At 44.5% G+C, this 22,243-nt stretch overlaps 1 protein-coding gene across 1 annotated transcript; it reads right to left on the reverse strand.

Moving 5' to 3' along the window:
* Positions 1 to 452: 452 nt before the first annotated feature.
* LOC311320666 (inner centromere protein-like) lies at positions 453 to 11,223 on the reverse strand (the record flags this gene model as incomplete). Its single annotated transcript, XM_084452470.1, has 19 exons — positions 11,156 to 11,223; positions 10,774 to 10,881; positions 9,454 to 10,133; positions 9,131 to 9,185; positions 8,737 to 8,927; positions 8,553 to 8,598; positions 8,371 to 8,464; positions 8,098 to 8,238; positions 7,934 to 7,951; positions 7,145 to 7,254; positions 6,840 to 6,960; positions 6,055 to 6,177; positions 5,563 to 5,720; positions 5,372 to 5,471; positions 4,948 to 5,064; positions 4,669 to 4,716; positions 4,217 to 4,279; positions 3,941 to 4,094; positions 453 to 637 (listed from the first exon to the last, which is right to left on the reverse strand). Exons 1-19 carry the CDS (start codon positions 11,203 to 11,205, stop codon positions 453 to 455), a joined length of 2,562 nt encoding a protein of 853 aa, XP_084308596.1. The 5' UTR covers positions 11,206 to 11,223.
* Between the last annotated feature and the right edge of the window lie 11,020 nt (positions 11,224 to 22,243).

The raw sequence follows: 22,243 nt of genomic DNA on the forward strand, positions 1-22,243 counted from the left end.
TGGTAGGCCTACCCACATACCAGGAATTTGAACGCGTAACGACATACGCTGTTGTAGATGACGTAGGACAGGACAGTTGATCCATTATATATTATTTCACTGGAGAGGATGAGGAAGAAACTTTAATACAAAGTCCACTATTTATCCCACAAACTGAAGCCCATCCTGGACAACCCCTCTATGGCGAGATGTAGTGAATGTCAGATTTGCAAATTGCAATTTGACATGAACATTATTGTAATGTAGTAATGAGTAATCAATGTATGAGTAATGACAACATACAGGTACAATAATGACAAGTTCTACTCGTTTTATTCCAGAGATTACAACATTTATACAAGATATAAAAATAATAAAATGGACAAAACCTCCAACATCCAGGACAGTGTCAAACAGCACAGCTTGTGCATAAAACCATCACCATCACAACCAATGCCCAGGCCAGTGTTTAATTAAAAAGGAAGAGTTCCCTTCAGAGGGGGCGAGTGCCAAACAGCAGAGCTTGTGCGTTTGAAATAACGCGGCTTGCTCTTAAAGAAGATGTTCTCCAATTTCGGTGGTTCACAATCTCCAAAGTGAGCGTGCAAGTCCAGGGGGTTGAAATATTGTTGCTTAATTGACTGCTTCAGATTGACACCTATGGTGGAAGAACAAACATTATCAGTATAATCAAAAGCGAGGAAATGTATAGCAAAAAGTAGGCATAATAGTATCAAACAGTATGAAATTGACCCTCACAACATAAGACTTCCACATCTATGGTGCGTTGGGAGGCTGCGTCCAACTTGACTGCAGCAGCTTTTTGGTAGTCTCAGTGCCAGACCCATGAGTTCTTTCGCTGACACGCTATGTAAACTACGCCAACTACATTACTGCATGCTGCAGATCTCTCCATGGGTCTGGGACACTTTTATGCAAAAATCTGGCAATTTCAAATACTGGCAGTTCATTCATAGCGCCGGAATCCCGGCGACACCAATCACTAACAACTTTTGCGATCAGGCACTCCTACCCATAGATATGCCCCGCCCATCCAACCTGGGATAGCGTCTCATTTGCTGCTACGACCTGTCACACTATAAATTTTGACCCGTCAATACGCCATCAAAACAGCAGTTTGGGCGGAGAAGTGGCACAGACTCTTATGTAGTATTCGGAGCACAGCAATTCAACATAATATTTGAGTCTGGTGAGAGAATAGCTTTTTGGTCGTCTCCAACAGCCAGACCAATCAAATCTCCACTTCATTTACGCTGTGCATGCGCTGGAGAAAGGTCTGGACGCACTCATTACCATTCTGAGATAGGGGCAGGGGTGGGGCGCAGTATTTCTTTAAACCAATCACAATCGACTTGGGCGGAATATGCCTGGAATATGAAACTTTTTCCATAACCGGCGGGCAAACAAGCAAGGACCTCCCTATTAGACAGAAAATCGTATTCTTTGTATATCTCTATAACCACCCACCGACAGAACCAAGCATGCAGGCCCGTAATGTCATCGGGAGCATACAGCCGGGACCAAATGAAAAACCCATCCAGTCCAGTAAAGGGGAAAAGCCAACTCCGTGAAATGAGTTAACAAGGAAGCAAGTCCAAGTAGCTTGAATCACACTTCATGTGCCAGATGTTACAAACAGCTTGACTCATTAGCAATACTTGAAAAGTGGAAAGCTGCGGTTAGTGACCAATCAGAGGCCAAATCAGCCTCCCTGCACAGACCACTATCTGCACGGACAAATCAATATTTCAGGCATAAAATCCAAGAGTCTTCATTGGTGTCCATGAATATCAACGTATTTCCTCAGAAGTTCTCACCGCAGCGAGGGCTTCTGGGTACTCAGATTAGGCTACGCAAGACTCATTTGCCAAGTTTGATCCATTTCATATTTTAATACACATAACCATAAGCGGAAAGTGTATCAAATAACTACAGGATAATTTAAGACACCTCCTCCTGCACCACAGGATGCCAGCTGACTAGCAAGTAGAAAAGGCTTGTCGTTAGTCAGCTAGCATCCAGTATTGCAGGACAGGATCATGCTATTGTTGATAACACAGCAAAATGTGATTAAAGGAGTAGTAAAGGGAAAATGCATGTTTAGCCCTGTTTTAAGGTTACTTATGATCATATACAATGGTTCAGATCAAAACGTTGACAAAACTAGCACTTTTGAGAAAGTCTGGTAATTGCTCTACCACCGTTTTGGTCAAACAATGGATGTGGGTGGGCACCGTGAAAAATCATTCAAAAAACATGTTAAACTCTCAATTTCAAAGACAAGAAACTCACCGAGGTGTTAGTTGGCATTCTGACATATAATTCGCCATAAAGTAAGATTCTAGTTCATCTGGAAAGGCTTTTTAAAATATTTAGCATAGAACCATTTAGTCACTGCACATACCATAAAGTAAGATTCTAGTTCATCTGGAAAGGCTTTTTAAAATATTTAGCATAGAACCATTTAGTCACTGCACATACATGTGTACATTTTTGCTTGAACTGATTCCGTTCTCGCGCAATGCCATAAGTAGTTCCACTTTCTGAATCCCCTCTGTGGATTGATCTACACTGATTTGCCACTGCTTTCTAAGAGGAGCTATGTTTATCAGTATACTGCACTGTAACTTTTATTCCTGTATTCTATTTGTCCTGCTTTTTGTTTAAATGTCTATAATGACTTGCTTTTTGTTTTAATGCTTTTAATTTGTCCTGCCTTTTGTTTTAAATGTCTTTAATGTCTTGCTTTTTGTTTTAATGCTTTTAATGTCTCATGTAAAGCACCTTGAATTGCCCTGTGGCTGAAATGTGCTATATAAATAAACTTGCCTTGCCTTGCCTTACACATCTACAACGGTCGCTTCAATACAAGTCAATGGATTTCATAAAATTATCAATAAAACCCTACAGAATTCCTACTTTGCGGCGAATTTGATGTCAGAACACCAACGGACACCCAATTACCCCCTCGGTGAGCTTCTTGTCTTTGAAATCGAGAGTTTAACATGTTTTTGAAAGATTTTTCACGGTGCCAACCCACATCCATTGTATGACCTAAACGGTGGTACAGCAATTATCACTCTCTCAAAAGTGCTAGTTTTGTCAACTTTATGATCTGAACCATTGTATATGATCATAAGTAACCTTAAAAAGGGCTAAACATGCATTTTCCCATTACTACTCCTTTAATATCAGAAACATGACAAATTATGAAGATTATCCCTTAAAGGATCATACCGGTCTAATATGATGTGATCTCCTAAAACTACTCACCCAACGTTTATCACATTACCGCAATCCATTTTCCGAAGTAAAGCGCAAGCTAAAAGACATTTGCATTTTCGTGTTTTACTTACATTTCAAAGGTTGAATGTGATGGCTTCAAAACATATTTTTAAATTGTTCCCTTGTTGTGCTGACAAACTCGTCCCGGTTAGTTTTAAATAATTTTCAGTAGTTATTATTTTCGTTTTAACCCTCTTTGCACAGCCTATGCCAACAGTCTGTCCTCTTCCTGTTAACATGGCAGCCGTTGCTAGGAGTGCTGGGTAGAGAATCTAGCGTAGGTGGATTAGAGAATATAGCGCAGGAGTTCAACGAATTTGAACGAAAATAATATAACATAAAAACTACAGAAAATTATTTGAAACTAACTGGGACAAGTTTGTCAGCGCAACGAGGGAACAATTGAAAAATATGTTTTAAAGCCATCATGTTCAACTTTTGAAATTTAATTAAAACACGAAAATGCAAACATCTTTTAACATGAGCTTTACTTCGGAAAATGGATTGCGGTAATTTGATATACGTTGGATGACTAGTTTAAGGAGATCAAATTCTATTTAGACCGGTATGGTCTTTTAAAGAGCTACTTACAGCTGTGAGACATGCGTCACCATAAACAATAAATATATATATTATTAACTGTCATCCTACACACCTACTGCCCATGACGGAATGGGTTTCCTTGGTGCCTGCTCATCATCAGTAGAGTCGTCACTGTTTTGGTCCATCCCATAATCCTCGGGGTTTGAACTCACAACAACTGGTTTGTTGCCACCCTTTGGAGTGAGGTCATAAGACTGTGGCGACTGCTGCAGGGGAGTTCAAAAGTGGTAGTTATTACACAAATTAGTCATTAATTACATCCGTGTTGCTTTCAATGTGTAGATATGTATTAGATGTGGTGAAATGTTAGCAATGCAAGAACTCATACCTCAATGTCTATAGTAGCATTGAAGCCAGGGCCCTTCCCTACAGGGGTCTTCATTAGAGAACTCTGTAAAAGCAGAGTTTATCAGTAACAAACCATCCTAATCCCAGTCAACCCATATAACTTCATAGAGTGCTGAGGTGATGTCCTCATCTTGTAGGATGAAAAGTTAGCATCATTGCCAGATCTAAACTAACTAGAACCAACTAAAGACTTCCAAATTAACAAAACCCACCTGCAGCGATACTGCAGTCTGGGAGTCTCTGTTAAACACACACCTTATTTTTGGCATTTTTCTCAAATCCCATTCATGTTTCCCATAGGGGTTTAGAACTCAGCACAAATGGAGGCGATGCTAACTTTTCAGCCTACAAAATGACATCAGACCTCACCACTCAAATGTTGTGCCAATTGTATGTATTAGATGTGGATGTTAGAAATGCAAGATCCCATACCTCAATGTCTACAGTAATGTTGAAACCAGGTGCCTTCTTTAGAGAATGCTGTAAAATTAGTATTTTCATCAGTAACAAACCACTAAACCCAGTCAAATGACAGGAGGAAAAAAACGATTCAGCTCAACAATCTAAAATACTTTGTACAGGGTTCCCACTCCAAGTCAAATATCGAATTCCCTGACTTTCAATGACTGAATAGACTTTTTAAAATTCCATGATATTCCAGAAATCCCATGGCCTGGGAACCCTGTTCGTACGAAGAAAGCGCCAGTTCACCTGGTCCACGGAGGGAGCGCTCTGCGCAGCAGCGAGCGCGGCGGCGGCTTCCTTCTGCTTGACTTCTCTCAGTCTAGCAGCTCTTTCCTCCTCAACCCGCTTCTGCTGCTCCTCCTCCTGGTGGAAGACACACACACACGCACACGGCCATTTACCAAAGGCCCATGAATTGTGAACATACGCATACGATTACTTTAATGTCTCTTTGTAATGTCTTAATTTCTTATTATCGTATTTCGTAGTGTCTATAGTGTCTTAATGTCTTATTTTGTAAACTGTCTCCTGTCATATTGTTGTAATGTCTTAAGTCATGTCTTGATGTCTGAGAGTGCCGGGCACAATGCATTTCATTGTATTTTATAAATACACATTACAATAAAAGCCTTGAACTTGATTCTGGGTGTGGTTCCTTCTTGGAACTCACCCTCTTCCTCCACTCATCCAGCTCTCTCCTCTCTTTATCCCGGAGAGCCTTCTCCACTTCCCTCTGGAGAGCCAGGGCCTTTTCTCGTTCCTCTCGCTCTCTGAAAGCGAGGGAACAAGTTAGTGCCGACTGAACAGGATTAGGACAACACTGTTAATGAAAAAGGGACAGCAACAATGGCAGAAATGAACCTTTCAGCTGCAGCCTGTCTCTCTCTCTCAATCTCCCTCTCTTGCTCCTTCTTCAGCTCGAGCGCGCGCCGGGCCTCCGCCAGCCTGCGGACTCTCTCCTGCTCCTCCTCCACCCTCCTCTTGGCCTGCTGCTCCTCCTGCAGACGCTTCTCCTCCTCCTTGGATAGAACAAGGGTGACGTTATTACATTCGCACACACACAGGACGGTGACATTAACAATTTCACACACACACACACACAGAACAGGGGACGGTGACATTAATACAATCACACACACACAGGAGGGTGACTTTAAAGGAACACGCCTACTTTGGTGTAAATTAGCTTATTAGCCAATTAGCAAGTTGCCATGTTCCTTAATCAAAAATGCATAGAAGGGTGACATTATCACACACACACACAGAAGAACGGTGACATTAACAATCACATACAGGTACATTCAGCAGATCTTATTGACCAATGACAAAAACCTGCCAGGCAGCAGCTCTTACAGCTTGTTGAATCTTCTTCCTCCTCGCTTCCTCCTCCAGCTTGCGCCTCTGCTCCAGCTCTTCTTGGCGCTTGGTAGACGCCACCTTCTTGGCCTTCTCTTCTGCCAAGCGTTCCACCCGCAGCTGAGATACAACAGGGAGAACATGAGCCCCTTTGCACTGGGGGTGTTGAAACTAATTGCTTGTAAGATGCATTGCGATGCGGATGATTCTGCAGTGACGGTCCATAATTGATTATAGCCCATTATCGATTATAGTGGCTTGTTGATTTTCCGGCTGCGGCTGGACGTTCTAAATAACTTCCGGGTAGATATCTAAATAGCTACGATAGAAGACGGTGGTTACAGTATGTATGTAGCTAGAGAGATCCATTATGTCCCACCAGTCTCATAATGAACTAAAAATATTTTTCATTTCATCAGCCTCTCACGCTGTCAGATCCAGATGCTAATTTTATGTTAAACCAAATTGACTAAAAACAAGAAAAGAAAAGAAACCTTAAAGTCCGCTAGTTTGGGCATTAAAACAAACATTTATTTTTGGCCTGGCGGGGGTTCTCGTTACACTAGCCAGTGACAAGTGAGAGCCGCTGATGGCATGGATAAGCCGTGTGCAGTAATAAAGAAAATTGAGGATGCAACGCACACTAATGCATCGTGATATCGAATCGTTGACAGGATCATCGTAATCGACTCGTGAGTCCAGTGAAGATGCACAGCACTACTTTGCACACCAATGCCGTTTGTAACTTTAGTTCTATTCCAGGGTCCTAGCCCCCTACCAACCTTGTCATTTTTCTCATCAATCTGGGCCATTTTCTGCTCGATCTTCTTCTTCTTCTCCTCGTCTCTCTGCTCCTCCTTGATTCGAGCCTCAACAACTTTCCTCAGTCTTTCATCCCTTTTCCTGAAATGATTTAACACAAACACGTGGTCAACTACGGTTATTTTAAATGTGCTGTACAAAAAGTGTGACTTGGCTTGTGTCCTGTAAAACAGGTTAATCTCACCAATTAGTGACAGTCCTGCCCCACTTCACTTGCCTCTCGTAGATTTTGAATTTGATTTGAAATATTCTGCACTATACAAACCTTTTCAGCTCTTCCTGTTTCCTCTTCTTCTCCTCCTCCATCTTCCTCTTTCGTTCCTCCTCTTGCTCCTGTTTTTTCTTAAGAGCTTCCAGCTTCAGACGCTCTCTTTCCTAAAAGAAAATAATTGTTAGTGGAGTGACAGATACAGACAGTAGGGTTGCAAAATTTTGGGAATATTCACAAACCTCCCATGGAAATAAATTTAAAAACAAAATGTATTCCTGTTAATTCCCATTGGTAATTTTAGGAAGTTATGAATATTCCTGGAATTTTGCAATCCTAACAGACATACACAGATTCTACAGTAATTGGGGTTCTAACTTATTGACAACCAGTGGTGGTAGTTGTTTTAATCACAAGGGAAATATAAAGTGGAATCCAACAATGGTGAGTAATATTAATGAGAAAAGGGTTGGCGGGTCATAACAGGTGATCTGAATATCATCTTCTATTCACAGCTGTGCAAACAGCAATAGATTTAACAGTGGTATGTTAACACTACGTCATCATAGGAACATTAGGCAAGACACCCAAACCCACTGCCTTAGTGTTCTGTGGTATCAAAGATCACCTCCATATCACAAAACCACTGCCTTAAGTGTTCCGTGGTATCAAAGATCACCTGTATATCACAAACCCACTGCCTTAGTGTTCCGTGGTATCATAGATGATCTTTATATCCCAAATTCAGGTGAGTTGGAGAGGGAGGGGAGGACGATGTGTGACATTAGGTTACTCAAAATACAACCCAACATTCCCAACCACACCATCACCTCCACTAACACTTACCACTACACCACTGCCTGACTGGGGAGGAAGAGAAAGATCCGCTTCAGCATCGACCCAGGTTAAGTACTCAACAGTATTAGCTTTAATCGTTGACAAACATCCCAGCTATTCCCACAAAATTAACACATCGCAAAGAAAGCTGGTCTATATAGAGCCCGACGCACCTTGATGTCAACTCTGAGAGGCGTGGTGTGTTTAATGAAGGACTTCATCACGTTGGTGCGCCCCGTGGAGCTGGGAGTCATCATCAGAAGCTGGTTCTTCTGCACCGTGTGAAGGAAGGACCTCATGGCCGGCCTTATTGCCTGAGCACAAAACAGACATTTAAAAACATTATAAATGACAGTCAACAAAGCTACTCGGAACAGTAGCAAATGCAAAGTGCCCATCCCAACAGTGTTAAAAGAACTCCAGACAGAATGTTCTCTTGAACTTACAGTCTGACTTTTCTTGGGGGGAGAGGCCTTCTTCCTCGGGCTTAGGAAATCCTCTGTAGCATCTGCTGCTTTGCGTTTAGCGGTTGGCCGAGTCCTAGGACAAAGACATTGTTAACTCAAAATAAATATCAGATTAAAACATTATTTTTTATGTAGACCTTTTTCGTGCTTCATACAATTACCTCAGACTTGAGGTAGAGTTTGATTGAAGCTTTTTCCCACTGCCATCTATGAACAAATTAAGGATGTTTATATTTAGTCATTTATTCACTATGAATGAAAGACTAGTCCACAATTAAGCAGCCATTTCAATACAAAACCTCAAGGTAATGTGTGCAACGCAATACGCGGTGTGATAAACAGTACCTGATCCCGAGTCTGGTGTGCCGCACTTGTCTTTGTTGATGATGGAGGCTGTGGCAGTCATTACAGGAGTGTTCTGGGCCCTAGACCGGGTCAGACGAACGACTGGGCTCTTCTCCTGCTCTACATCTGGAAGAGCCTCTGTATTCCCCATATCAGTCTGAACCTCTGCACCTGCTGGCTGCTCGGACAGCCTAAGATAAACAAATAGTTTATTACACAAACTTGCAAACAGTAGATAGGCTACCGTTAAAACCTGTCAATACCTGGGTTCACTTCACTTGGGGCTTTAAAACATTATTTCTCCCCTCTTCCACCAGCAACTACACTATGCAACAAAAGAACATTTCACCAGGCATGAAACGATGTTGTGGAAAACAATTATGGAATCACTTACCCCTCTGCCTTCTCCTCCTCCACCTCCTCCTCTTCATCTGACACTACGACAACATCTGCAGAGATGACATCAGTCAACAGGCTGAACAACAAAAGTGGATTACCTCACTAGCCACACAAAGATGCATTCACAACAAATGTTTTTGTTATTCATAAGATACCACACGTAATCCGTGTTGCCTGCTCCTCGATAAACAGTGACGCGTTGTCACCAACTACGGGTTGTTGTTGTTTACACTGTCAGTCTAAATAAATATAGCACATTAACATCAGTCTTTCCAGATTTCACATCTGGGTTGCGACCACCCCGGGCTTACTACTCACCACTAACGTTACTGCTGCAGGTGGAGCTGCCCATGCGCGCCTTCATCTTCAGGAAGGAGCGCCTGGAGGCGCGACGCACCGACTCCTGCGTCATGCTGTGGCGCAGCCCCGCCAGGGAGCGGCGCACGGTGAGGGAGTGGCGGACGGAGCTCCGGCGCGATGACCGGGAGGCCGCAGAGCCAGCTATGGTGATCTTTGTAGCAGTACGGCCAGGAGAAGGCTCCGCCGCCATTAGCTTTTCGGCAGACTTGCGTTCGCCGGCGGAGATCCTCACCGCGGCTTCCAGCATCGGTATGGGAGGTGGAGGGTGGGATGTGCTTGAAGTTTGCGGAGGGGACCTGGACACCCGCATTTCGGCAGACTCGCGTTCGCCGGCGGAGATCTTCACCGCAGCTTCCAGTATCTGTATCTGGGGCGGAGTGTGGGATGTGCTTGGAGCGCTCGGCGCACTCTCCGGCTCTTCGCCATCAGGGACGGAGTTCTGCGCCGCCTTGCGGCCGCTTCGCGAGGGCGGTCTTGCGTCCTCCTCGGACTGCACCTGCTTGTTTCGGCGAGTGTTGCGTTTGGGCTCTTCCGTGAAGACCTCGGAGGCGGGGGACTTTGGGGCATCTTCGGGAATGAGATTCAGTGAACTAGTCACTGAGAAACGACGCAGGTTGCTGCGCTTACCCTTAGAGAATCTGAGAGAAAAGTAGACACGTAAGACACCCAAGCGAGTAGCCTTTTTGGAACACTCATAGCGAAATGGATAGCGTGAAGACACTGTAAAATGTATTATTTTCTACTGTACTTTTAGGAAAGAAAAAACATGGAACCCATGAAAGATGTAACCTGATGTGCCATGTTGTTTGCTTCATATAACCATCTGGGAACTCTCAGTTGGAAACCGTTTGGAAAAGGGCAGGCACTTTCAAAAATAATTGGCAGGTGATCGGATGAACCATCAGGAAAAAATCTGTAAAGGTCTATGACGCGCTAATTTCAAACGCTTCTCGCCGTCATAAACCCGTCCAGCGTAGCTGTTTGTATTTCAAATCCCTCAGAACCAACGCTGATTGGCAAGATCGTTTTCCGATCTGGCTCACAATTGTCTATCGAGAGGATCCTGAGTGATTTGCAAGTAAAAATGGGAGGTCGCAACATCAGGATGGTCTCACAAGGCTATGAAAGATGCACACCAAAATGTAAAACAGACAGATCGATAAGCTGAAACTCACCAAATGGGGATCACCTAATTGGGACGCTGTACTCGTATGTCCAAGTAGTTGTCACAATATTGGGGCTTCTAAGTGAAGAATGAGATAAGTAGCGTTCACCTACCGTCTTTTCACGCGACTTGCATCCCGTCCCAAAGATACACGTTTCCTACGAGTGCTTTTCTTCTGTGATGGGGTCTTTGGCATCAATTCGGGCTCTGCGCTGAATTCACTGGGATGTGAAGAAAAGTAGGCAGTTCGACAATCAACATCAGGTATTGTAAATTCACTATTAATAAGCAGTGTGTGTAACTTGTGGAGCTACGCCCCCTCCTCACAGGGCTGTAGTTGTGACTAAAGAAGTGGGTATACTCTAGCAGAAAAGTGACCGTTTTTACATTAGTGGTGTTTTAAAGAAGTGGATATAATTTTAAGTGGATAATTTTAAGTGGATGAGTTTTTCAGTCTGCTTTCTGAGGGTATACTACTAGATATCGATATCCCACCTTGAGAACATGCAGGTGGCTTCCTGCTGGATCTCCTCGAGCCATACCATGTGGTCAGTTTTGATGTCTTCAACATATTCATCAATTTTGTCATTGAACATTTGCATGAGAGAAAGAGTGGTGGAGAACACAGAGCAGCTCATGGTGGAGGCCTGAACAGGACAAAGAATTGTGTCGTTAGCAAGCCATCTAGAGAGTTAGCTAACGTTAGCCAATATTGATGTAAATAAATAATACATTCTGCATTTGCCAATAATACATAGCTAATATTACTGGAAAAGTCATTTGCCAGTTAAACAGTACCGTTTGCTTTCACCATGGGAAAAATCTGGCTTCGTTAACATGGGCAGCGTCGTGTTCAGCTAACTTAACCTAGCTAACGTTAGATTAGAAAGCTAACGTTAATACTGTTATAGATGCAGTTTCTGTTTGTAGCCTTACGTATTTCACTCCCGAATATACATGATTTTGGAGGCAACGTGTAATGACACATAGGTCTACCTAACATTAGCTAGCTAAATAAGCTAACGTTAGCCGACAATAAGTGATTGTCCACTAGTCTGCTATTCCCAACCCGTGCATTTCTAAAAACAAATAAAACGCTTATTACGTTACCTTCGACGTTGAGAAGCAAACTATAAAGAATATAAGAAAACACCTAAAGCGAGTTATCTACTGCATTTCTACGCATGAAAACACGCAATTTTCAGGAACAACTTTAAACATCCGCCAGACTTCACTGTTCTTCTTCTAGCTCCTTAGAATCACCCGCTGGAACCGTTTAATATATTTAAAATGGTGACCACCAATCGCAGGTGAGTTCTGAAATGACGTCTGAAAATGACCATGAGGTTTGTGTCCCCTGGGTAATGCTCTCTCACGTGACAGAGCCACGGACGGAGCGATCCCACTGAACATTAAATTGTTCCTTCGGCAACCCGAGGTTATTACTGTATATAATAACATGGCTCATCTCTTTTACCCAATGAGGTTGTGTATTAAGAGTTAATCCCAGCAACGTTCCATTGATACAGACTAACCCACCGTACGCCTAATACGATCAGTGGCAGCCCGGTGCATCCTCGGGAAGCAAGGCTCAACTAAACGAGGCACACTTACAGACTTTTCCCTGTGGCCAATGAAATTCATAAAGCACATGGCGAGGGCGGGATCACTGATACAATTCTATTCAAACACACCAATGGTGAGCGAGGGTTTGTTCCGTAAACCACAACAGGAAATCTGAAGCATCAGCAACCCAATGAAAGGACAATAACAAACAATAATATACCTGCAAGCAGCGATGTGGGGGCCAAGCAGTTTAGCTGCAAGCAGCCAAGGAATCAGCTAGACTGACGTGGCGACATGAAATATGTTTGACAAGAGTCAAGGATGGTTCCGAGAATTTCAAAAGTCAGACATATGGTTGAACGGGATTCGATCTCTGTACCTGCAACTTGCAAGGCCGACATGCTAAACACTGTGCTACGCCGGATGTTGCGAAGGTGAATCACCCTAGTCCACAAGGCATGTTGGCCTTCCCTAACCCCCTGAGTCTGAGTCCTGATTAATGTCAGCTGGAAGAATTGCTTCCTCTCGGTTGAGTGAGAGGGGGGGGGGTGGCGTCGTTTAAAAATATACATCGAAGAGCTTAGCATTTTTGATTTTATGAATCCCAAGAGTCGTGTGAACTTTTGATATATAATATGTATATGAGCTGTGAGAATTGGAAGAGGGAAGGCAGTTTAGAAAATGTGACTTTTTCCAAAATGCGCCTTTCACCACTCTGAAACTGGTGAAATTGTGCAGAAGACAAAAAGTGTTCGTTGCATTCTGCAATCAAAACAATGAAGTACTGTAATAATGAATTCATTGGGTGTTTTGAACTCAGCATGAGCCAGGGAATCCATTGCTACCATAATTTTTAAGATTGGACATACAGTTCAAAGGTTATTGGCATAAACGCAACTCCAACTTTGACACGCTGGTGGCGCTAGAGTGCACGAGATCTCAACATGAGGCTTGGTGACAGATGTTATGGGTGTGTCTCGGATGAGTGTGCCAAATGTGGTTTTGATAGATTAAAACATTACTGAGATATGACCCCAGTTCCTGTTTTGCAGCTTTTCTGCCAATTTTTATTGGCTGTCACGAGCGAACGCAATGGATAATCAAAAATCCCTGTAAATCTTTTGTAGACACTGGTGTATAGATGACATCCACCGATGTTCGTGCAGATTGGTGAAAGTTCCTAGGAGGAGATACATTTTAAGGGTTTTGCACATCATTCAAAATGGCGGAGAATCCAAGATGGCCACAATGACGTCATAGAGTGCGTTGAATCCGGCTTGAGCCAAGGAATTGAAGGACACCTGAAGTTTGAAAATTGGACTTGCTGAAGAAAAGCTGCATGCATAAATACACCTCCAACTTTGACACGTTGGTGGCGCTAGAGAGGGCGAGGTGTGAACATGAGACTTGGTGAGGAGGGTCAGGGCACTGTCCCGAATGAGTGTGCCAATTTTCACAATTTTTTACCATAGGGTTCTATAGGCTGCCATAGACTCCCATGGCAGAAGAAAGAAAGAAAGAAAGAAAGAAGAAAACGTACAAACACAATGGGTGCTGCAGCAGCTGCGCTGCTTGGCCCCCAAATATTGTGGCATGCAAGCTGTAAAGTATGATATTCTATGAAATTACATTCCCTTGAAAACCATACACTACGGATGATAATATAATGAATGTGAAGAATATAGGTAAAAGTCTACAGAGTCAATGTAAAGCTGTTTGTGTGTTTCTGTTCACATGTGTACGGTCTAAACGTGCAGTGGTAGGGATGAAAGGAGACAGTTGTGCTGTGCTGGGGCCGGGGGTCAGGAGGCCACGCTGGGACGTCACAGGGGGGGGGGCCCATCCTCCCCAGGGTGTCCGATGCTTTTCATAGAATGTCATAAAAGTACCAATAGCCAAACAATCAGTCGGATTGAGACTTCAGATGGTGGATGGCAGGTCATGCACCTTGTGCCTGACAGGCTATGCATCTTGTGACAGTAGGGCCCCTCCGGGGAGCCAATCTGACTACACTAGACCTTAAGGGAGGCGTGGGGGTGGAACAAGAGGATACTATTTAGTGTCTTGAGTTAACCTTGAGACCTTGATTTGGGATGCGGTAGACTCTGTGTGCCTGTGGTTGCCCAGCCCCGATTAGATCAAGAGGGGGAGTACGAAAGAAGATTGAGGCCTCGTTTTCTGCCCACAGCTCCAGCCAGCTGAGAGACAGGGACTGTAACATGTGAGGATAAGTTCTGTCCAATAAATCATTGTTTGCCGCTTCCAATCCCGTGTTGGGTGATTTCATCAATGACTATCAGAACAAGAAGGCTATTAACATCGTGGTCCATATTAGATTTGCAGACCCCAGTAGTCCTGCCCCTTCCCTCCATTAGAGAGCCCGCCAGGACTGACGCCCCCAAACCCGCCGGAGGTCTCGTGCAGGTAGGGGAAGGTGCTGAGCTGGTAGAACATGCAGCCAGTCAGAGCCCTGCTGAGGGTGTCGGGGCCAGTGATCTCCACCAGGCTCCCCGACCACAGCTCGTCCCAGGCCCGCTGGTGGGAGGGCCGCAGGCTCCCGGACGCCATCAGCTCCAGGCCCTGGTCGTAGTGGGCCTCCGCGCTGTCGGACACCGCCACGATGAAGCCCCAGCGAGACTGGCTCTGCTCGGGCAGCAACGTTAGCGAGGACGCAAAAGGGGTCCAGATGAGGTGCACGCTGGGACAGGTCAAGCCCCCAGGATCAGCTTGGCGCATTGAAGCCACCATGGGCTTTCAGGCCAAGCCCGGTATTGCAAGTCATGTCACGGCATGCGGCCCAAGAACCCTTATTTCCCATGTTAGTGGATGATGATAGATAGGGCTAGAAAAGGAAAACAAAATTTTTCTGGGTATCATTCAGCATCAGAGACCAATCTTATCAATATAAACTTTTAATTCAAGGGGTTTTGGGGTTTTTGAAGCCACCAATACCTGTATCGAGCCATTTAAACATGTGCTGTGCACGAGCCTCGGGGACGCGCTGGTCGCGCGTTCGTGAGTCCTGCGAGCTCGGGAAAGCACGTGACCATAGGAAGACCCGCCCTACTCTGCCTCTGATTGGATAGGAAGTCATGTAATGACGTCGCTAACATTTGCTATGCTTTAGCAATGAAGCTTATGATCATGCTAATCAGAACGTATGTCTATGATGCAAATGATCATGACATGTGGTTACTTTAGGACATCGTTGGAAAAGATCTAGAGGGTAAGTGGGTCAATGTTGAATAACTTAGCTAACATTATCTAATGTTACATTTCTTTATATTAACATCAACTATATTGATAGGCTAGGGAGCTATGCTAACGGTAGCTAATGCTAACGGCTTAGGGTTAACAGGTCTCAGATGTATTTCAATTTTAACAATGTTGAGCATGATCAATGTGACATTGTTCATACATTGATTACAGTCTGTAATCTTGTCTGGCATTATTTAGCTATAGTGGGCTGATGCTTGCTGCTGCTACTATAGCATTTGCCACATTATACATCAAATTAATCAAGCATAGTGTTATTACCTGAAGGCATTATTACCATTGCAAGTAAGCATGCCATGTATATGCCATGCCTGGAAATCAAATTAATAGTGTAATTATTCCCCATCATAGCTCATTGTACACTGATATAATCATTCTCCTTGCCTTTGCTAATACTCATCTCTTTTATCAAACTTTGTGCTAGGAAAGAAATCTGGCTGTGATTCGTCGCTAGTGCTCATCCAGGCTGTTGTCATCTCCCGCCTGGACTCCTGCAACTCCCTACTTGCTGCCATCCTGCAGCGTTGGCCATCAGACTCCTGGAGAAAGCTGCTGCTGACCTGGTGTTCAACAGCCCCATGCTCTTCCACAAAACTTCCCTACTCTGTTCTCTGCACTGGCTCCCTGCGCTGTCCCATCCAGTTTAGGACTGTGGTTCAAGCCTACAGGGCAAATGAACAGCTCCCTCCGACCTCCAGGCTGTGGTCAAGCTCTGCTGCCTTGAGGTGATTGGTTCCCCAGTTGCTCCAAGCCCCCCTACGGCAGATTGTAACGCCCATGGCTTTTTTCTGTCCTGGCCTCACAGTGGTGGAATGAACTGTGCACTGATGTCAGAACAGAGCCAATAATACACACTGTTCATAGTGAGCCTAGTTATTATTGATTAACTTGGACTGTTTCCTCTCTCCTTGTCAGTCATTAAAATATGTTCAGTGTTTCACAATACTGATGTATAACATTTCATTATTTTGTCTCAGACCATTTCTGAAACAATCATCAGTGTCAGTATACATTTCCCTCCAATGTTATTGCTTGCCCATTTTTAACCATTTAACTACTAGACTGTACAAACGAATTGCACAACTATAGTATTTTCTAGGTATAGCCTACTTCTCCACTTTCTCTTAATGTTGGTATGAAATGGCAGTCAAACTATGCAATGATGTTCCACACTGTTTCCACCCAAATTCCCAACAAATGTGGCCACCACACTGTTCAGGACATTCACAGGTCTTGCTCTCAGGGATCGGTAAAAGAAAGGGACATGGTTCCTCCATAATGTGCTAAGGCTCTGCTTAGATCAAAGGCTTGGTCATCAGAAAATATCACAAAGACAGTGATCACAAAACAATTAAAAACATGTCACCAGTGTATGCCTTAACCCTAGTCAAATTTCTAGTATGTGTGAACCATATACATGGCAGTAAACAGATCTTGAGTCATACAAACTGGAGGATGCTTGACCCATACAAACTACTTTAACTCAATTTCAATAAACAACTCCAAAATATGGCAGACAGAAGAGCTGAGCAGACTTGGTAGATGACTGGATGATCTTACAGAGAACCAAGGGAAATTGACTGGTATTAATGCTAAGAGTAATGAGGGATGAGGTGCAGCTGGGCAGAGTGGAGACAGGTGGCAGGTGATGCAGGAGATGGGAAGGTGAGTAGGCAACAACCAAGCATGAACAGGAACTGGACCACTGGCTCCCCTTGACTGTCCAACCCATCCATCAGCGCCAGCAGAGTGGACACGATAGAGCCAGAGAGAGAGACAAATGCAACGCAAGGTTAGTTTAGTTCCAATCGCCCATGTGCAACATCAATCAAGTACGCAGCCAAGCTGAAGAACCGAGTTACATCAGAGGCGGAGCGAGGCGGTGGCTCCGTGACAGACAGGCCTCACCTGTGTATCTGGTCCTGTCTGCTGGAGCATACTGGGGCCAGCCGGTCTATCTTGTGGAAGAAGATGAAGGAGGGTCTCATTAGGTTGACCTTGGGAGAGACCAACAAACAGCCATCACAAGCTCTCAGTCAACACTGAGGATGATGGTCAGGTGTCCTGTCCAATAATTATACCCCCCTCCCCCCACCGCCACAGTTGCCCCATTGGCTAACCTGGTCAAAGAGAAGGCAGAGCTGATTATGTGTTCTGATTCACCAACCCACTTGCTAAGGCAGTCAGCTCCTTTCCTTATAGACACCTTTGTGTTTCCCTGCCTACACTCGTTAGTCTGCACCCGCGCCACTGGGGTCTTGCCTGTACTTGGGGGACTGTAGATCAGAGCACTACACATCTGTAGGTGGGGGGGGGGGGGTTGGGGGGAGTATGTGAAAAACAGGGACTTCACAAGACAGCTCAAATTAGACAAGACAGCTTAAATACGGCTGGGTCTTCATATGTTTACTGGAGCAACGTACTGTAGTGTGGTCTCACCTAGGAGGTTCTTCTATCAGGTGATCGAACACAGAGGGGTTGCTCTGCTTCCTGTTCACTGACTGAAAAAGCAATCACAGTGGGATTTAGTGACATCATTATGCACATCAGGAATTCATTATCTCATCTAGTCAGTCAAAAAATGATTTTGTCCTCACCAATAGGTGGCGCCTCATATCACTGCATTTATCTTTTAAAACAGCAAACACTATGTGTAAATAAGGTTTTAAACTTCATCAACATCATTATAAATAATCAGCCCCTATGGCTGGATACAGGCGCAGCAGAAGTCGAGGGTGACAGTACTAGGTTTTTTAGCTGGCAGGTGCCCGTCAGGCTCAGTGAATATCTGGTTGAACTGGTTTAAACTCTGTCCTCAGTATTAGTACTGCCCATGTGCACAATTGATTCGCTAGCTTTTCATTGGGATAGCTGGTGGCAGTGTTCTAGAAAGGTGGTCATGTGCGTTCCTAAGTCAGAGGACCCGGGTTTGAACCCAGTGTGGGCAAGTGTGGTGGAATCAATACACCTGTTACAATCGCAGGAATTTTATGGGAAGGAAGGGGCTTCTTTTTTCTTTCTTTTTTTAAAGGTTTTGTACCTTCAATATTAGACACTTAAGCAAACAGAAAAACACAAAACACAACTATAAAAGGCCTGGCTTGGTTTAAAGCCCACTCACCACGTCAAGGTGCAGGCCAAGAGTGGGGACACGACAATCACTAACAGACAAACCCTGACAAATACACATGTAAAGACATGTAAAGAAACACGTAAAAACATATAGACTATACATATAGGAGTAGGGAAGTTGTGTGGAAGAGCATGGGGCCGTTGAACACGGGATTAGCAGCAGCTTTCTCCAGGAGTCTGATGGCCAACGCTGCAGGATGGCAGCAAGTAGGGAGTTGCAGGAGTCCAGGCGGGAGATGACAACAGCCTGGATGAGCACTAGCGACGAATCACAGCCAGATTTCTTTCCTAGCACAAAGTTTGATAAAAGAGATGAGTATTAGCAAAGGCAAGGAGAATGATTATATCAGTGTACAATGAGCTATGATGGGGAATAATTACACTATTAATTTGATTTCCAGGCATGGCATATACATGGCATGCTTACTTGCAATGGTAATAATGCCTTCAGGTAATAACACTATGCTTGATTAATTTGATGTATAATGTGGCAAATGCTATAGTAGCAGCAGCAAGCATCAGCCCACTATAGCTAAATAATGCCAGACAAGATTACAGACTGTAATCAATGTATGAACAATGTCACATTGATCATGCTCAACATTGTTAAAATTGAAATACATCTGAGACCTGTTAACCCTAAGCCGTTAGCATTAGCTACCGTTAGCATAGCTCCCTAGCCTATCAATATAGTTGATGTTAATATAAAGAAATGTAACATTAGATAATGTTAGCTAAGTTATTCAACATTGACCCACTTACCCTCTAGATCTTTTCCAACGATGTCCTAAAGTAACCACATGTCATGATCATTTGCATCATAGACATACGTTCTGATTAGCATGATCATAAGCTTCATTGCTAAAGCATAGCAAATGTTAGCGACGTCATTACATGACTTCCTATCCAATCAGAGGCAGAGTAGGGCGGGTCTTCCTATGGTCACGTGCTTTCCCGAGCTCGCAGGACTCACGAACGCGCGACCAGCGCGTCCCCGAGGCTCGTGCACAGCACATGTTTAAATGGCTCGATACAGGTATTGGTGGCTTCAAAAACCCCAAAACCCCTTGAATTAAAAGTTTATATTGATAAGATTGGTCTCTGATGCTGAATGATACCCAGAAAAATTTTGTTTTCCTTTTCTAGCCCTATCTATCATCATCCACTAACATGGGAAATAAGGGTTCTTGGGCCGCATGCCGTGACATGACTTGCAATACCGGGCTTTGGCCACTACGTCAAATGGCTTCATGCGCCGGTGAGCAACTTTCATTGAAATGAATAGGCAGTAGAGGTCTTCTCGGGTCCAAAAAGACGGACCCGAACCCGAATGGATCCGATAAATTCGTTCCGAGATCCGACTGGATCCGATCATTTGAAAAAAATATATATACCGACCCGAATTTGTCCCGAGACATTACAGACCCGATCCGATAAATGTCCGAGAGCAGGAGTAGGACAGAGACCCGAGTTCGGGTCGGGTCGGCGGATCCGACAGACTATTTAAAGTTTAACATCAGACAAGCTGCTAACGGTGTCCATCTTTCTTTGTTTGCTATTTTCCCCGCTCTGTCTCAACTCGCAATCACGCATGCGTTTCTCTCGTGAGATTCAGCGCTGCGCGCCAAAAGAAAATAATGATTAAAAAAAAGAAACGATTCAGCGCTGCGCTGATCACGGATCTTCTCAGATCCACTCGGGTATTACACATAATGATAAACAGACCCGGGACCGACGGTAATAGAATGGGATCCGACCCGGACCCGACTGACCATAATAAAACGAGGAAACGTGGACCCGAACCCGTACGGGTCTCGGGTCGGGTCTCGGGTCCCTCGGGTATACCCGACCCGTGAAGACCTCTAATAGGCAGCCATTTTCAATGCCGTCTCCAGTTATATTATACCTCCATGGGACAGGTGCCCCCCGGGACCTCGGCAGCGGTGGTCTGTCCGTAAATGTGCCTGAGTGAAAAAAAAGTAAAATGCGAGTATATTAAAATCCTACCTTGTGTGCCAGATATGCTACCTACAGCTCGCTAGAGTGCAAGACCCGTTAGCAATACTGTACTTGAAAAGTGTTGCTGAGCTGGACTCAGCAATAATTGAAAAGTGGAAATCTGTGGTCAATGACCAATCAGAGGCCAAATGAGCCTCTCAGCACAGCCTACTAACTGCGCATGCCAATCAGCATCTGGTTTAAAATACAATCGGATTCTCAATCGTGTCCACGAATATCATAGCTTGTTCCCAGAAGTTCTCGTAGCGAGAGCTTCTCGGTACTCAGAACAGGTCCGACATGATTCAATGCTTTTAGGGAAGCCCACTGTGGGAAGGGAAGCCCACTGTGCGTTTTTTTTTTATTAGCGAGCGCGCTTCCCTTCATCTCCGCGTGGACGTCGTCCTCACCTCCCGCCTTTATAGTCTGGCGCAGACTGGAAAACGATGTCTTTGCTGTCGGGCGTGAAGGAGCTGTTCAGCGTCACCGTGATGGCGTCACGCGAGGCCTTCTGGCGCGCCAGCAGAACCTCCATGACCAGCAGGTTGGAGTGGCGTCGGTGCGCGTAGAAAGACTGCGAGGCCGTGACGTTAGCCGTGCTAAAAGAATGAGTGAAAACACCTGAGGGGTGGACCAAGGGAACGGAGTGAGAGAGAGAGAGAGAGAGGTTAGCTATGTTCAAATCTGTAGTGCATAATGGCAACAACAAACTGAGTATGAAGGTTAATTAGTGGGAGGAAACATTGGAACCACACGACATGCCAGTGCACAACTTCTGGAAAAACCCAATACTTTTGTGGGTGTTTAGGTGCGTCTGTATACCGTTGTGGGTGTTTAGGGTGTAGGTGTGTCTGTATACCGTTGTGGGTGTTTAGGGTGTAGGTGTGTCTGTATACCGTTGTGGGTGTTCAGGCTGTAGGTGTGTCTGTATAGCGTTGTGGGTGTTCTGGGTGTAGGTGTGTCTGTATACAATTGTGGGTGTTCAGGCTGTGTCTGTATACCGTTGTGGGTGTTCAGGGTGAGTCTGTATACTGTTGTGGGTGTTCAGGGTGTAGGTGTGTCTGTATACCGTTGTGGGTGTTCAGGGTGTGTCTGTATACTGTTGTGGGTGTTCAGGGTGTAGGTGAGTCTGTATACCGTTGTGGGTGTTCAGGGTGTAGGTGTGTCTGTATGCCGTCATGGGTGTTCAGGGTGTAGGTGTGTCTGCTCTGCTCCTCCTCAGTTTCAATCGTCAGATTCACCAGCGTGTCCGTGGTGAAGACGTAGGGGTCTGGACCGTCAGTGGCCATCACGGGGAGATGGGCTCCACTTTTGAAAGATTAAATGTTAAACAATATAGTACCTGGAACAAAACAGTTAGAACACACACACCGAACCATCTGTGTTATGACTCATCATATGACAAGCTATAAACATATGAGGGATCTTGGTTGACAATCTGGACCTTCACCCTAATGTCCCTGAGTGACACAAATGAGACAGACCTGTCACACTCAAGACATGCGATAGTCACCATCTGGCATGTAGCTGTGAGCTGAAGCACAACAGCAACATACAAACTTTGTAAATACATAAATAAATACTAGCCCAATTATATGTCAACATTCAAGA

This window comes from Borostomias antarcticus, assembly GCF_949987555.1.
Source record: "Borostomias antarcticus genome assembly, chromosome: 18".
NCBI lineage: Eukaryota > Metazoa > Chordata > Actinopteri > Stomiiformes > Stomiidae > Borostomias > Borostomias antarcticus.